An 18555-nucleotide genomic window follows, 5' to 3' on the forward strand; every position below is an offset into this window, starting at 1 on the left:
AGGCCCTGGCCGCTGATTCGCAGTGATCAACCCTCACCCTGCCGGGGGCCCCGCGGCGCGTCACACGGACTTACATGGACGATGACAACATCAGGACCATTAGTTCTGCCCTTGTTACCCTGCCCGGCTTTTTTGGCTCCTCTGTTTTTGTGCATTCTCGACGATTATCAAAAACTTGGCTCGCCAAAGCGGACAACATGCATCAAATTAAGCTTTTTGGCTTGGGTTGACCCTGGAGGAAAATAAGCCAGGGAAGGAGAGAGACAGAGAGAGAGAGAGAGAGAGAGAAACAGATCCTGCAGCCAATGAGAAAGGGGGGAAAGGATGGAGGGATTTGGGGTGGGATAGCAGAGGCAGTGGCGGGGAGGGGTGGGGGGGGTAAAACTGCTGAAATGCCTTGTTGTATTTGTGAAATGCACCCAAAGTATCTCGCAACAATGTTGATTAGTAGCGAACAAGTAAACAGCCAGTCCGCTAATGACTCTCTCTTCAATAAACAAGTGGGATATACGCGCGCGCGCACGCACGCCCTCGCACACACAACAGCGCGCGCACACACACACACACACTCGCAGTGATAATGATGTTCTTTGTGCAATTTTTGGGGGTAATTAGGGCTGCTTAAACGCTGGTTAAAAAGGATTTGCAGCTGATTGTTTGTCCTCGTGTTTGAGCCGCGGGCCCTCCCGTTCAGCCGAGTGTCAGCTCCATCTTCTTCCCCTGTCTTTTTCCTCCTCTTCCTCCTTTGCAGCCCGCGAACATGCCTCTTTCATCAGCCCATCCATTGGCGATCCCTTCCTCTGCTCTCCCTCTCTCTCTCTCTCTTCTTCTGCTGCTGCTGCTTCTGCGTCTCTTGCTCCAATTATCCTTGCTTGTCTTTTTCCCTATAATTTACTCTCTCTCTCTCTCTCTCTCTTCCTCCTCCTCTTCCTCTCCCTCGCTCCCTCCCCCCGGTGAACAGCTGCCGGCTCCAATCCTTCTCCAACACTATAATCTCTCTCCTCGCACATGGCAAAGATCACGCCTGTCGACTAACAGACAAGCTTTCCCCAAAAACAACACCAGCGCTGTGTGTGTGCGTGCCGCCTTTCAGAGTGATGGCTTATAAATGAGTGTAGTTTACAGACAGGACCTGTCCACTGTTTTTGTGCTGTGTGTGTGACTGTGTGTGTGCATGTGCAAACACACACACACACACACACACACACACACCACACCACTGCTGCTATGCATCTGTGTGCGCCGATTCGCATCTGTCTGTGCGAATGTGTTAATTATGCTGATCAGGGGTCATGTTAGCTTGAACCCAGACACTAAATCAAAGCTGTATTAGCAGGCTAATGCATTCTACCGATGGCGGCGGGGTCAGCCGAGAGGTGCGCTTGTTTTAAACTCCCCCATGTCTGATTGCCGGGAAACACATCCTTCAGAAGAGGGTTTGTCGGGCAGAAGGCAGCAGCACAATGACGCCTTTGTGTGTCAAGCTGCGAAAAGTTTGCATTTTGGTGTGTTTGTGTGTGTGTGTGTGTGTGTGCATATGTGTGTGTGTGTGTGTGTGTGAGACAGAGAGACAAGGAAGGAAGGTTAAATGAATCATACAATGTTAACTTGGTTCAATCCAATTAGGGAGGGATTCTTCTTGTCTGACCTTTAACAGGGGAGACGCATTCACATTCACTCACGCAATCAAGCCCCCCCCCACATACACACACACACACACACACAATCCCGCCAAACACACACACTCGCCGCTTTCACAAACTTGCAGGCATACACATAGATGTACCAACACCCAGAAATGCGCCCCCCACACACACGCACACACACACACATATAGACACACAGAGCCAATCTCGCAGACAGTAGCGCAGCTCTGACTGCTGACCTAAATCGGCCAGGCGATCTGTCACTTTCTCTTACTCACACTCAGCACACAGCTTTTTTTTTTTTTTTTTTTTTTTATCTTTTCTCCCTCTTCCTCTCCCTCTCTTTTTTTTTTCTCCGTCCTTCTCTCTCTTTTCTTGCCAAAATACCCCTCGCTTTCTTCCGGCGTCACTTTGCATCAGCTCATTCCCGTCTCCCTCTCCCCTCCTCTTCCCGTTCACCGAGAAAACGCCTCGGCCGTCTCTCATCGGAAAAGCAATATTAGTGTCAACAATATGCTGCAGGTCCGGGGTGATTCTGGAGTGATTTACATGAAAAAAAAAAAAAAAAAAAAAAAGAGATGAACTGTGACTCCAGTATCATTTTTCCTACCTTTAACCCAACCATTGTTTTCTATTGATCCCACAACGATGAAAATGAACTTTCTTCACATCAATATTCTGTCACCGTAATAAAGTCACATACATTATTTTTCCTAAAAGCAGCAGCACTGTTCCCAGAATATTATAAGGTAGATGTTTCAGCCAAAATTCAAATTTGGAAATCGAGGGATTTTGATTATATGTTGTGAAATCTCTGCATAATTGTAATGTAAAATGTGGACAAATTGCACTAAATGGGACAAATATTCCAAATCACCAGTATGACCCTTTAATGTGGAATATGTTTGCATGCACATGTGTATTGTTTGTAATGTGAAAAAGACGCTCTGCTCTTTCAGTTACATTATAATTATACGGCACATTTAATTTCCAAGCCGTCACTGTGGTGATTTAATTAACGTGCAGAGCTGTTAAATGTATATGTATACGGAGCGATATAGTCTGCTCTCTCGCTTCTATTCAGACGTGCATAAAGGGGTAATTTGCTTCATTATCTGCGTTAAAAAAAAAAAAAAAAAAAAAGTGTTGGACATCCTCATGATAAACAAACATAATTGACGCGGCGGCATCATAAAGTACACGGGCTGGCGAGGCTGTGCTTTGAACCCACTGCACCGAACTCTTTTGTCTTCCATTGTTAGAGCTTATTCTGGTGTCATGTGTCTGTATTAGGGCTCTGAGCTACTGATCTGTTGCACGAGATCAATAGTATCCAACGCTGAACTGCATCAGTGAGAATATTCATCCTCAATCCAATAATCTACTTCAGTGATTTTCCAAGTGGGGCTTCATCGGGAGGTTCTAGTGAGCTCCCCGGAGAGCGACGGGTATGTTCACTGGAAATGAATTTACTTAAAGTCGTCCCAATTAGAGAATATGCAAGACTCACTATTGTAAGTACAAGTGGAAGCGCATGGATCGATAAGTAAAATCGTCCCATTTGGGTCACCGGGGCCAAATCTGATCAAATGGGGCTCCTGATCAACCTGGAGGACGAGAGGTGACGTGAAAACATTACAGAGCGCCGGATCGACTTCTCCCTGCCGTCCGCCCCGGCGCGCTGTATCCATCTCCTGTCCTCCTCCTTTCGCTGCTCCTCCTCCCGTCTTTTTTCTCTCCCCGCCTTCCCTTGTATTTACTCCTGTCCTCTCCCCGGTGGCTGCGGTTGCTTCAGCGCCCGGCTGGAGACTCAAATCGGCGGGCTCAAACTTCCTCAAATATTCAGCAGATATAGATTTCTCCGAGTCCCCGGCTCCCCCACCTCTTCGACCCAGCTCCTCCCTGTCTATCCCTCCCTCCCTCCCTCCCTCCCGCCATCTTCCCCGCCGCTCCCTCAATCCCTCGCTTTTGCTCTCCTCGCCGCAGTCACAAACAAACTTGTGCACCGTGCACACACACACACACACACGCATGCATGCACACGGGCACGCACGGAAGCACGCAGGGAATCATAAACTAATGCGGAGTGGCGGAGAAGTGCAGCTCATTTAAACTGCAGTGCAGCGTTTCCCCCTCCGCTTCCTCTCCTCCATTGTCTTTTCTCCCTCTCTCTCTCTCGCACTCTTTCACCCTGTTTCACTGTCTTTCCACGTCTTTCTCTCTCTCTCTCTCTCTCTCTTCGTGTGCCTCTCGCGCTCTCCTCCCCTCCATCCTCCCTCCCATCTGGATTCTGTGTCGTTTATTTCAGCTTAACCCTGCTAAATAAACCAGTGACTACCTCTGCATTATTTAACACTTCCACACGGCTGTCTGCACGCTCTGTGCTGGCACTGTGGCTGTCCGACAATTAGACCACACACACACACACACACACTCACAACAAACATGTGACCCCACCCTAACACATACACACCCAACCATACATGCAAATACATAAAAAACACAGAAAACATACGCGCAAAGGTCGCACACAGAGACGCAAAACAAAACATTTACTCAATAATAGATTAAATGAAAGAGTTACATAGAAGATACATATATATACACACACACACACACAGGCACACACACACACACACAACAAAATACAGACGCAGAGAGGAACGCAGAGGAAAACAGACAGATGGAGAGACGCGAAAGACAAACAGAGCGAGGCTGAATGCGAGGAGGAGCAAAACAATGGTGAGTCAAAGCGAGAGAAAATAAAGTTTGCAGAGAGGAGAGCGAGATGCCGTGGTATGCAAATGACTACCATACTCGGGCAGGCGCTGTGCAAACACACACACATATGCACAAACACACCATTAACTTTCTCCAAAACTCACAAACTTATCCCGAAAACATACACACACACACACACACACACGGGCACAAACACACACACACAAACACGCAAGAGTGCGGAGAGCAACTTCTGTGTGTGTAAAGGCTCCAGTCAGCTCTTCTATTATTCATATTAGTGCGGGTTGTTTATCTCTGCCATTGTGCAACAGCAGCACCGGGCTCTCCGTAAAGCCCTGGGGGCCCTGGTCTCTAAACACACCACTGGGAGCCATTCACACACACACACATGCACACGTACATATACAATTAAAAAAAAAAAATCAACACAAAAGGACATTTCGATGGACAGACACACACACCTGCATGTATCCGCATCACACACACACACACACACACACACACTAACCCAAGTGACATCCTACCATCTGTCTCAGTATGCAACAGCGACAACACTGCAGTCCCACTGCTACTGCCCATTTCACCACCACACACACACACACACACACAGCAAACTTTGTGTGTGTATGTGTGTAGGTGCGTGTTTGTGTGTGTGAGCAGCCAGCGCTATTTTGAGACTGTGTGTGTGTGTGTGTGTGTGTGTGTGTGTGCAACCACAAGGCTGCTTGTAGGCCAATATGTGTGTGAGTGCATATATTTGTGAGGGCCCCTGTGTACGGCTATGTGAGCATGCATATGTTAGTGTGTGCACCAAGGAGGATTGCTAATGTGTGTGTGTGTGCGTGCGCGCGTGTGTGTGTGTGTGTGTAGGAGATGAAAAGAGAGCTCATTCTCATGTGTGGACGTATGAGATCATATGTAAGTCGTCTGTGAGCCTGCAATCGTTCACTGCTGGGCGCCACTTGGGATCCCGTTGTGTGTCTTTTCGATGTTCAAACACGCATGCGGGCGTGTGTGTGTCGCTGCATTCATTCCTTTGCAACGTGTGTGTGTGTGCGTGCATGCGCGTGCGTGTGTGTCCCGGTCCCCTGACAGGAGCAGCGGTGATTGAAAGTGACCGCGGTGTTTCAGTGTCACCCTGTAGACGGGATGCCGTGTCTGTGTGTCAACTGACACTCACATCCCATTCACATCAACCACATATATCATGACAACCTGACCTCTCTCTCTCTCTCTCTCTCTCTCTCTCTCTCTCTCTCTCTCAATTTCCATCTTCATTCCATCTTTCCCCCTTCTCTCTCTTTTAGCCCTTCATCCTCTTTCCAAATTCATCTTACTCTTTTCCCCTTTTATTTCTTCTCTTACTCTCTGTTCTCCTTGCTGTGACTCACCTCCCCTTCTCTCTCTCTCTCTCTCTCTCTCTCTCTCTCTTTCTCTCACTCAGTCTCTAAGGTAAAAGGCAGCAGCCTCCCTGCTAGCCAGGTCTGGGTCAAACAGGCTCCACCGGTGCTTTTTTAATGTTTCGCTTGAGCCCATTTTAGTAGCAGATGGGCGGTGTATGAGCTATGATAAATGTGAAATGTGTCACTTACTGGACACCGTCTGAACCGTCCCAGCGCAGGAAGCCCGAAACCGATGCGATACTTCCGTGCAGGTGCAAAAATACGTGCAAAAATCATTAGCTCTGTCCCCGTCTCTCAGACAGCCATCAGACGTGTTTCGAGAAACCGAGCGTTCAAGTTTTCAAATGCCATCTGGCGAAAAACTTACGCTATCTTTTCAGTTTGCATTGTACACCCAATTAAATAAACACTTTAAGGGAATCTATCTCCTGGCACATATGAAGACCCTTCTGCACAGCTACATTATATAAATACCTCCATCTTACGCAGAAATATTCGACATATTTTTAAACGATCATTTGCCCTCTTTTCACCTAGCTTTATTATATGCAACTTTGTGAAGATGTATGCGAATCTGAAAAAAAAAAAAAAAAAAGGATTGCACATTTAACTGCGGATCAGCTGATCCCCGAGCGGTTTCTGACCCTGGACCAGTTTTAACAAAGTGGTCAGCCCAGCCTCTCACGGCACTGGAGATGGTTTCATCCTGCATTTCTCATTATGAAGACTCACGTCATCAAGACCGCACTCTGATTGTGTATGTATGTGTGTGTGAGCGTGTGTGTGTGCATAAGGGGTGTGTGTTACACAAGGCCCTGGCGCCTGCTTTCAAAGGATTCATTAAAAGCAGTGAAAGGCTTGATCTGCGGTCGGAATTGATGTACTGTGCATGTCTGCGTGTGTAGATTTGAATGGGGAAGAGGAAAATAGAGAGAGAGACTAGCGAGGGGAGAGAAAGAGACACAGGAGAGAGAGACAGACAAACAGAAAAGAAGAGAGAGAAAGAGAGAGCGACAGTCTGTAAGAGACATAAATAGGTTTACATGAACTTTTGACCTCTTGCTGTGAAAGAAAACAATCATCAGCGACTACAACTAATTTTCTCTCTTTACTTATATCTTTCACTGTTGGAAAGTAAAGGATTACATGCGATGGGATTCAAGTAATCGCATTACAAAGCTGTGATTCGATACTTTAAAAGTTTTTGGGTTGCATGATAGATCTAGTCAAATCACATTTAGACTCTGAGACAAACATTATTTTCTCTTGATACAGCTCGTAGATGACGATAATTCAAATTAGACGACGAGAGGAACGACAAAAGTTGTCTTTGTTACGTTTTCTGGGGATTTTCCAGGTAACTGCGAGCGCGCACAATGAGTGTGCATGATCCACTGCACGGGAATCGGTAATCTGTAACGGATTATACATTGAAATGAACCCGCCCGTGCCTTGTGTCTCCCATTTATTCCACCAATCAACATCCCCGCATTACACCCCCCCCCCCCCCTTCCTCTCTCTCTCTCTCTCTCCTCAATCTCCTATCAGTGTGTGCTCAGTCCACAGTGAATGAATTAAATCATGCTAAGCTATAGGTTAATTAGAAAAAGATTTCCCTGGGGCAAGCGCTTGTGCATACATCAGTGTTCTCACGCGCGCACACACACACACGAAACCAGACACCACACACACCTTTGCACGCTATCTCTGTCTCTCACGCACACACACACGCAGGACGCTGTCAATGCACCACCAACCCTCCCGATAGAGCCGGTTAGCGCACACATGCTGGATATGTGGCTCCAAATGAAGAGTGAGATTAAGAGCTATTAATTATCACACGGGCTCGTTAAGCACACAGAGGCTCGGGTACAATCCCCCGTTAAACCGTGAGGAGGCTCGGCGTGCGCGCGGCTGTCTAGTGAAGTTATCAATAACTTATCAGTACCGAAAGCCTCCGACAGTCTCCCGCCCCCCCCTCTGTCTCCTCACCTCTCCAAGCCTCCCTCTCTTCAGCTGTGTGTGTGTGTGTGACCTTGTGTTGCAGCCCTTATTGATCGGGCTGGAGCTGTCAATCGATCAGTCTGGCCTGCGTGCGGAGATAAAGGTGTTTCTATCTCTGGACACTCCGGTTGCCAGGTGGGACTAGAGGCCAGTGATACCCAGAATGTAGCACGCGCGGGACGATTTTGGCCCCCCGATTGACCTTTTCCCGCCGGCCCTCAGAAGTGTTTCGAGAGTGATGACACGGCGAAACTTTCAGAGTGGCGTTCAAATAAAAAAAAAAAAAAAAAAAAAAAAAAAAAAAAAAAAAAAAAAAGCCACAGTGATGGAAAGAGCTTGCACATCTGCTTAATTATCAGCATCCAACAGCATTTTTTTTTTTTTTTTTTTTTTTAACATGCCAGCCGCAGCTAATGCTATAATTTGGCCTCCGTGCTCTGTGAGCCGTTTGAATTGTGTCTCAGAATTTATGGCCAACCCCCAAATATCCTTGTGGGTGTTTATAAGACGTTCAGTGGTGGAGAAAACACTTACATCAACGTTGGGGTATGCAGATAAGCATGCAAATGCGCCGAATAGGCCTACACTGAAGCCTTTTCCACAAAGTCCACGCTGATGAAGTGAACCCGGGAGAGAGAGCCATTATTCCTGATTGATCTCCCTTATTAAATCTACACCGGTCACTCAGGAGGAGATGCAGATAAAGAGAAGCAGGCGGATCGAGTTGTGGATTGAGCTGTGGCAGATTTCCAGATATTTTGTACGCTTTGTGTATATTCAGCGGATGAAAGACTGACACATCGATACAACTGAAAGATCTTGGACGTGGGTTTGTACATTTGAAGAATATTTCCATTGTCATAAACTGATATTATGTGAGGTAATGGTTGATTTTTTTTTTTTTTTAATCTTTTTTTTTTTTTTTTTTTATCTTGGTGACTTCGAGCCATACTGGACGGGGCAGTTCAAGGTCTGTTGTTCAGCATCTGTCATTCACATCATCCGCGGCAGGTATCGGATGACATTAATTTTCCTCCCGACTTATCAGCATCGAATCCAAAATTCCTGTATTCACTGGGCCTTAAGCTGCGCCTACACCTACACACACAACACACATACACACACACATACACACATAGGTGGTGGCCCGCTGCACCACTGAAAGCGAACCCACACAGCCATATCTAATCTGAGAGAAATACTTGTATGCTGATAATGATGCAGGGTGCAGGGAAATATGCCCCCGCGCCCCACCTCTCTCTCCGCAAACACGCCGGGTATGAGGAGCGATAGGGAAAAAAAAAAAAAAAAAACCGAGCGCACCTGAAACCGGGCGAACAAATATAGAACACAAAAAAGGCATGGGGGACCGAGTTCGCTTCACAGACTTCGAGAGATCTTTATAGTCTCTTTGTCTCTCTCTCTCTCTCTATCTAGCTCCATCTCTCTGTCTTTTCCTTCGCTTCCCGCTTCCTCCTCTCGGCTCTACTCATTCTATCGTTTTTGTGTTTTTTTTTGTGTGTGTGTGTGTGTGTGTGTGCGGGGTGTGGGGAGGTTGTTTTTTTTTTTTCCCCCTACAGATGAAAAGAAGTGAAAAGAGCATTTGCACACCTGAGTGAATTGAGCTTGCAGGTGCGTGGGAGGAGAGCTGTGGGACTCAAACAGGGTCTCTCTCTCTTGCTCTCTCTCTCTCTCTCTATCTCTATCTCACTCTCTCGCTTCACTCCTGAGGTGTTTTCACAGTGCTAGTGTTTGTACTGGAAGCTTGACTGTGTACATGCATGTGTGTGTGTGTGTTTGTGTGTGTGCGCGCTTGCACAAAAAAAAAAAAAAAGTGCGCGCTATTCCGATTGTGCTTGTGAGTGCTGAATGCTCCTGGCTCCCCCGGTGTTTTTAAAAACAACCCCCAGGTTTCGGCTGACACGACCTTTACTTCCAGATTGTTCCGCGCGATACCGCCGCTTGGCCCGGCTCGCCTTGATGACCTCATCAGGTCTTCACACAACTTAACTCCAAACAAACCAAGAGGAACAAACCAAAACAAACTGCGCTTTGCTATTCGCGGTCACTGCAAGGCTGACAGTAACAATAAACAGGCCTGGAGCCGAGTCAGCAGGCAGACAGGGCAAAGACACACACACACACAAACACACACACAAGCAATCATACTTCACTAAACACAAAATGGCGCAGGAGGCCAAATGTTGGGACACACGACAAAACATTTCAGCTTACTTCAACATTTTTTTTTTTTTTTAAATCAAGATATCCCTTTCCTTCTGCTATTGTTGATAATTTTTTTCATTTTTCATTTCTTATTTCAACAAGATTTGCTTGAAACAAAACACATTATCTGAAAACAGTTTAATTGTAATTTCTTGGACATTTAATCACATGAAATTTATTGAAATTAGCTCAATTATCTGCCAGTGCAGCGAGATAATTTGGCTCCGAGTATCCCGAGGTGGGGTCAGTAAGTCAGGATACAAGAAGAAATGACTAAGCTTATCATTTTTTTGCAGCGCACACACGTCATATATGTGCCCACGCACTGGATCACACACAATTCTCAAACCTAATTAGCCTAAACACAAACACACACACACACACAAACACACAAACACACACACAATCATTGCCATTATCACCAAAATAAACAAACACACTTAGCCACAATCAGAAATCAACCATGCAATCATAACAACTCCCCCATCCTCCCACACACACACACACACACACACACACCCTCCAACCCCCGAATCTCCAGCGCTGGTTCCGCGTCGTTGACTCACCGATGATGTAGTAGTCGTGCATGCTCTTGAACTCGTGGCCCCAGAGGTTGGGCGAGAACTCCTGGAACTTGATGGTGAAGCGGCGCTCGCGGGTGGGCTCGTCGCAGGTCAGCACGATGTTGGGGGGGCCCATGACCTCGCAGCGGTCCGCCTGCTCCCGCGACGACACCAGGTACAGCTTGTAGAACTCGTACTCCGGCGTGGACCTGACGCCGTCCAGCGGGGGGCAGATCAGGTCCAGCCGGTCCCCGATCTGAGGGTACAGCACGTAGCCCTTATCGTCCCTGAACCTGCGGGCGAACGGGAGGGAGGAAAGACAGAACGAGGGAAAGAAAGAAAAGAGGAATCCAGAGAGAGGAGTTGGAGGGAGTCAGGGGAGAGAAAAGAGGGAAGGAGTCATTAGTTAATGTCATGTGTTTCACATAAACCAGTTCAGAGCCACCTGTACTTCCTGTTGGATGGGCCAACAGATGGCTACTTTTCTTCTCTTGTCCTGTCTCACTTCTTCCTTTCTTTCTTTCTTTCTTTTTTTCTTTATTCGTTTCTCATTCCTTCCCGAGAACAGGTGCTTTTACAGAGGCACTGCTGCTCGCTGAAGTGTTCAAATACTCACTCCCATAATCCTCCGCTGACCCCAACGAACAAACAAGGTAGAGAAAGGGAGCGCGTGCTAGTTGAGGATCATCATAAGCCACACAACCAGCGGTGTAAACAAAAACTATTACCATTAATTCTCAGAAAAGCATTCAAACTTACACTTTCCTCCATCTGAAAAGACCCTATCCTTATATATATAACATGCATCAGCTGCACACTATGGACAGCTGACGTGCAGCCCGCCATAAATTTATGCCGTAAAGACTTATGTCAGTCTCATGAGGTGGGTAAACTTTACTCTGCAAATAAATGCTTTATAAACTGAGCTTAGAGGGATTTGCTCTGCATTGCTGATTGACCTCATGCATAAAAGTGACAAAAATTTAACAAGCTCGAGTGCATAAACAAGCACACCTGCACACGTTAACCATTATTAAATGCAGTAGCTGCTTATTAAAAGGCATTTATAGCTATATATGTACGGTTTATAGCGGAGAGACGTTTCAAATGAATGCCGTCGACATGCATTAATACATTCCTTAGGTCTTTTTCAAATTGTTAACATGTCTGAAATCATGGGTGAAATAATAATGTGTGAAAGTTAGAAACAGGCCAGTCTCACATGGTATGAATGGATGTTGCTGTTTGTTTCATGCTGATGGGATAATTGATCAGTACTAGTATATACTGGTTATGGGAAGCCTTCAAACTGAACTGATTCCAATGCATTTTGGATTCTATTGGTTTTATTATCATGATTCTTGACATAATCAGTTTTAGTGTCGTCTAAATGCCATTTCAGGGCTTTTACCGAATAAAAATCTGTGGGAAACACTGAATGCTCGTAATGTGGGGTGAATTTCGGCACATCATATTGACTATCAGCTGCTTTAATCCCAAAGAAAGTGTTGGTACCCGTTTTCCAAACTCATCGTTGGACGAACCGGAAGAGTATTTTTCTGCAGCGTGGAGGAGCTGTGAACACAATGTCAGCTCACTGTGCGAACCCAATAACACTTTCCAAGGCCTCCTCGGAGCAGAGAGCGTGAAACATGGCGGCCAGGGGGACATAAACTCGCCAAATGACTCACTCGCTCAGTCATTCACCTCGCAGCGCAGGGCCATCTTCCCCTGACAAGGCCAAGCGTTATCAGTTAGCGCGTTAAGCTAGCCCGACGCACCACAGGCCCGCCATGACTCTAATGCTCTGTCCTAGCATGCTTGGCTAACGGAGGAATAACCCAAAAGTGTATAGCACACCCGTGGTGACCTTATCTCAGAGCCGGGGCTCAAATAAATGCCAGCACGGACTGAGGGAAGGAAATTGCAAATGGTGGCATATATTTGACACGGATGGGGAGGTTTGTTATGGGTTTTCTGTGGCGCTAGCAGGCTAGCATCCCAGAGGTCAGGGTTGCTGTATGTGCTCAAACATCCACTTTCATTTACCTCACTAAAAAAAAAAAAAGAAAAAAAAAAAAAAAAACTATTAAATTATCTGTGTCTGTTGCCACACAATGGCACAACCATAAAATAATGTCAATAATGTCAATAATGAGTGATAGCTACTGAGCTAACACCAGCACCAAGCCACAGAGTAGCTGTGCATCTTTCCACTACAATGAACACACAATTAATCTCTCCAAAAAATACTTTATATCCTTAAAACATCAAACACATAAAACACAACACTGCAAAAATCTGTCCTTCAGTCATGTTAAGTGTCAAAATCTCATTTTTCTTTCAATTTTTCTTTATTTCCAATGCTAATCAGCTTGTTTCCAGAATGAAGAGTCATTTTCTTGATACCAGTGGACTGGCCTGCTTTATTCCAATACATTTGCACAATCTTATAAATAGTAATAAAGAAAATAAATACAGCAAAATAGAAATATAGCAAAAAAAAAAAAAAAACCTGAACCTGCATTGGAAACAAGATTAGTGTCGTCGGCCGGTTGGAATTTGCATGTATTTGCTTTTCAGAAGTGACACTCGGAGACAGAGGACGAGACAATGGTAAAGACGGGATTATTTTACTGTCGGAATGCAGGAAAAGCTTGGGGAGCTTTGGCAGGAAAACGCCAGAGAATGTGTGTTTTTTTGCGTCGGGCGTAAACAGCGAGCCTCCTCATATCGTGCCTACCCTCGCTGCCCTTATTTCTGGCTGCATCCTCTCCCCGCGTGGAGCCTCTATCTATCTTTTAGGATTGCGAGCGAGCAGCGTACGCCTGCGGTAAATTGAGATGTAAGCTTTATCTGTTGGCGTGTTTGGCTGGCGGCGAACACCGGAGGGAAACGGAGACTGGAGTATGTCGAATGAATGGCGGAGGAGTTTTAGCTGAGGCGGGCCCAGAGGCCTGCTGGGAAGCCACTGTTCCACTTCTCATTACCGAGGTCACCCAGGGTTATCATTGAATACTTAGACTGGAGAGGAAGGCACTCAGCCTCACTCAGCACACACACGCACACACACACACACACACACAGCACCTTCCTCTCCGTCTCAAGCGCACGCACTCGCACCATTTATAGAATATGAATTGTAAACATGGTGGCGGTTGCTGAAGCCTAAACAGAAAGAACTATTCAGACACACACAGGCCCATACAAATACCTTCCTGCCGACACAAAAGGTTTGCCCAAACACATCCACCCACATCCAAACACGCAGGTTTAGCTTTTCCTAAACATGCACGCCGAGATATACCGACACACACACACTCCCACAGACACATACCGTCACACACAAGCACACACACTTAAAAAAACAAACACCTTTTGTTTCCTGCGTGACGCATTTTTCGAGTGGTATCTGACGGTACCCTGAGTCACAGTCGACCTGCAATGCAGAATGGCAGAGCAAACACAGAGAGGGAGTGTGTGTGTGTGTGCGTGTGCGTGTGCGGTGTGTGTGAGCGTGCAATACGTTTTGGAAAAATGCCATCGGGCAGGTGCAATGGTCGAAGCGAGAAAAGAAAGACGGGAAAATCAGCAAAGTGAGCGAGAGGGAGCGGGAGTGGGAGAAGGCAGAAAATATCGAACATGTCAGGCAAGGTATGTAACAACAACAAAGAAATACGGCGAAACACGCTCAAGGAAAACAGACAGAGCGAGTGAGACAAAGGGAAAAATAGTCCACTGAACAAAAAGACCGGCATAAATAAAACGCTACGGCAAGGGAAAAAAAAAAAGACAGGGAGGAAAGATGATAAAAGATTAATACGCAGAAAGAAAGAAAGATTACAGACACGAAGAGTGAACTCCAACATAAACAGTGTTCCCCTGGACAGAATTCAATTTTCTGATAGGCCCCCGTGTTCACAGTGTCAGATCTGTTGAGTTAACCCGGGTTAACCTAGTGTGTGTGAGAGTGTGACAGGGTGACAGTGTGTGAATGTGTGTGTGTGTGCCGGCACAATAAACAGGGATGGGTAGAGTGAGCTTGTCCCAATCGAATCACGCAGCTGAGCAGGAAAAACTGTCTTGTATTTATCTCAAAATTCACACGTTCCCCTGCTTCGATGCCACTCACAGGCCTGGATGGGATTCAAGCAGCCACCATTACACACACACACTTCATGAAGGCACAGCGCCACACACACACACTAATGCGCAGCTTCGTCTATAATGGATGTATTTGGTCCACCTAAAAACCCCGTCCTAAAAAACGCAGGGCGATTTGTGCGCCCAGTGAACGTCATAAAATCAGGGGAGATGCTACAGAACTCATTTCCAAGAGGGAGAGATGAAGAGCGGGAGAGAGAAAAAAGTGAGGCGAGGTGAACTCATAAACAACTTTATGGAGTTCATCTGTAAGCACATCTAAATAAATCATCCCATTCAGAAGCGCACGCCGCCCTGAGCAACATTACGTTTTCTCTTTGCTCTTCCTCTTTCGTCCACATCTCCCTCTCCGCTCTGTGCTCGTCGACCTCTCTGCATCTCTCCCTCTCTCTCTCTCTGTCTCTTTCTCAGCGGTTAACAATAGTGCCATTCATGTGGCCACACTTTGAAACATGGCGTGGGGGGGGGGTTGGAGGGGTGGAGGGGGCCAGAGGTGACGCCAAGAGGGAGGAGGGGAGAGGAGGAGGAGGAGAGACGAGGAAGAAGAGATGGAGGGAGCGAGGGAGGAGGGGCCTTCCTCTCCTTTCTTCTCCAAGGGCCTTTTATGATGGTGGAAACATCATTTTCTCAACCCGAGCGTCGCCCCGCCGCGACCCCGGAGCCGCGCTGAGAAGACTCAAGTGTCAGTCTCCCTGACCCACACCCCGGCCCCCCCCTCGACCCCTTTACACCTCCTTCATCTCGCCCTCCACTCCTCCCCCACACTCCATCTCCCCCATCTCTTTCAGTTCAGCTCAGCGTCTTTATCGGCACGGCTGCTGATCAGAAAGTTTCACTAAAAAAAAGCAGCACGGCCTCACTTTAAGACTCATAAACTCTCACTTTTTCATTTCCCTTCATCTGCACCTGTGCTAAATGTCAGCCGTGGGTTCATGAGTGTGTGCACGGTTGAACACATTTCCCTTCAAGGTGCACAAATGGAAGTTGAGGATGGATTGAAGCGAGGGCCATTGAGTCACAACTGACCAAAAAAAAAGAAAAGTGGTTTATACACATAATCTTAGTTACTGTCAAATGATGTGCTTTTTCCATGTTTTTGTCAGCTTTGATTAGTGCACCTTTATGATTCAACAGGTGAGATTAACAATCAAGTTTAAAGACAAAAGGCCTTTAAAAACCAACACACAAGAGCCGGTTCACTATTTACATACATTACATGCATGCTGTATATTATAACCATCCATCTAATAAAACATGCGGCAACTGAAAAACTGATATCAAGCAGTTATGCAAAAACATTCAGTTAGAGTAACCACCTTCTGTGTGGGAGTGTGTGTGTGGGAGTGTGTGTGTGTGTGTGTGTGTTGTCCGCCGTTGTACCTGGCCCGGGCGGCGTACTGGGACTGCCCAAACATTTCCCAGATTCCACAGCGGCAACCCGAGCTGTGTCCGGACCAAAGCCGGGCACACAGGTGCAGCCGGCGGGGAGACAAGGGAGGGTGTGTGTGTGTGTGTGTGTGTGTGTGTGAACATGAGAATATGAGGGGGAGAGGGAGATGTAAGCAAGGGCAAGGTGAGCATGAGGCACTGAAAGCGTATTGATTCCGCGAGAGAAAAACAAAGACGGCAAAAAGAGAGTTTACCATGTTGATGATGATCGATTCTTCCTCACTGTTTGCTGCTCATCGTCAATGTGCTAGTTATTTATTTGCATTTTTTCCCCTCCACTTATTTTTCTTTTATTTAGATGCTCCGGCGCCACTGTTCATTTGATATTCATGCCAATAAAGCAAAACTGATAAAGTTGAACTGAACTGAGAAAGAGTGACCGTAAAATAAAAAAGAGAGGGGAAAAAAATGGAAGGACAGTGGGAGAGACGGAGAGGGCAGGGAGATAGCGATAGCATGGATGCGGAAAGATAAATGTGAACGCAAGAAAATACAGCGAGAAGGAGAGAGCGGGGAGGAAAGGACACAGAGGCTGGCCACGAGCGAAATAAACTGAAATGAAACCAGCGAAGAGGATTTACTTCAAACTCGGACCTCCTCCATCCTCTGTGGGGGTTTTGTCCTTGAGCTAACCACAACCTGGTGTGTGTGTGTGTGTGTGTGAGAGAGAGAGAGAGAGAGAGACAGCAGAGGACCGATCTAATAGGGAATAATAAACGACCGTGGTGTTCGGTTCTGTGGTGGGGAGATTTATGGTGGGCGCTGTGCATAAAGCTGTCTGCACTAATCTCATGGTATACACACCGTAATCACACACACAGGGGCCCTGAGTGGTCCCCCCACTTTTAATGTACACACGCTGTCAGATACACCGCGGGGGAAACACACACACACACACACACACACACACACACACACACACTGATCTGCTTTGGTAGGAAAACTGTCTGGGCACGCACACATACACTCACACTCACACACATCGAGGCATGCATGGGCAAGCACACACACACACACACACACACACACACACACACACACACAGAGCTGCAACACCTGCAGGCCATCTAGTAGCTGTCTAAAGTAAATCCGGTGGGTCTCATTTGCTAGAGAGGTGCTTTCCAAAGAATAAAACACTGTGCATACACACAGCACAAAAATGTCCATCTTAACATGTCATTTGGGCTCCAATTCAGTCTTAAAGTCTTATTTGTCTAAAAAAAAAAAAAAAAAAAAAAAGATATTTTCTGCCAGAGGGGTGAGATAATTGCACCAGTTTCCAATACATTTTCACTTGTTTCAGGAATTTTCTGACAGACAGTGTCTCAGAAACATTGCAGGATGAGGCAAAATGCTCCACTAGCAGCAAGGAAATGGCGCTTGATTCACGAAAAAAAAAAAAAATCCCCAAAAATCTTCAATCTGCGCTGGAAAGAAGTTAAAGTATCTTACCTCACTGTCAGATGTTTTCACTTATTTTAAGGCTAATATGATTTTAGGACAATACTGGATTAAATAACTTGGAGAGATGGAGTTTTTTTTTTTTTTTTTTTTTGCAGTGGAAGGCTATCATTTTCCACAGATCTGCTGCAGCAATCAGTGCTCACTCTCCTCTGTACCGCGGTCCAGCCATGCCAACTGCATCCATAATGCAAAACATATGTGCGAATATATAAAATATAAGAAAATGAATTCACCTAATGCACAATCTGCCTTTGACACGATACTTGTGCGCGCCGCGGACCTGTTGCGTTACTCGCGTCTCTTATTTCCCACCGTCGTTTTCTGCTGTCAGCTCTGTCTGATAGGTTGACAGTCAAACATTCAGAAACGCCGAGACACTACTCATATACTCTGCTTTTATCTTGACATCTTGTAATCAAAAGAGGGGTTTCTATCTTTGCTGGCGTGGCCCTGTCAGAAGCACATTTGCTGGTTGAAGCTGCAAGGGCTTGCATATATCTAAAAACATCCATTGTAGCCGGCAGCATGAGGTCAGCCGCGTTAAAACATCAATAAGTTAGTGATTTTATTCGCTGAAGAACCACAGGTGTGGGGAAAGCACATTTAAATTGAACGAACCTTTTTAATCATGAAGCATGAATGTTTATGCTGCCTATTATGTCGTTCATTAAAAAGCTGCGGGGTTTTTCCTGCTGTTAAGTTTCATGACAGTCAAGGTAAACGAAATGATTTATTTACATATTTTCTGTATTGCATGACCCGTCCTCGGGCGCGATATTTATCTGAACTGCTGCCCGGATGCATTAAACTGTTATGCTGTAATTAATAATCAATGACCGTAATTCAGTTTGTTTGAAATTCAAGGTCAACTTAACTCCACGGTTTCATCTGCCG

At 46.2% G+C, this 18555-nt stretch overlaps 1 protein-coding gene across 1 annotated transcript in view; it reads right to left on the reverse strand.

Moving 5' to 3' along the window:
• efnb3b (ephrin-B3b) overlaps positions 1–18555 on the reverse strand; it is a 78483-nt gene that overhangs the window by 28730 nt on the left and 31198 nt on the right. Inside the window, exon 2 of the mRNA XM_030076147.1 lies at positions 10588–10877. Coding sequence (XP_029932007.1) covers positions 10588–10877 — 290 coding nt within the window. The remainder of the gene's footprint in view (positions 1–10587; positions 10878–18555) is intronic.

This window comes from Myripristis murdjan, chromosome 18 (assembly GCF_902150065.1).
Source record: "Myripristis murdjan chromosome 18, fMyrMur1.1, whole genome shotgun sequence".
NCBI lineage: Eukaryota > Metazoa > Chordata > Actinopteri > Holocentriformes > Holocentridae > Myripristis > Myripristis murdjan.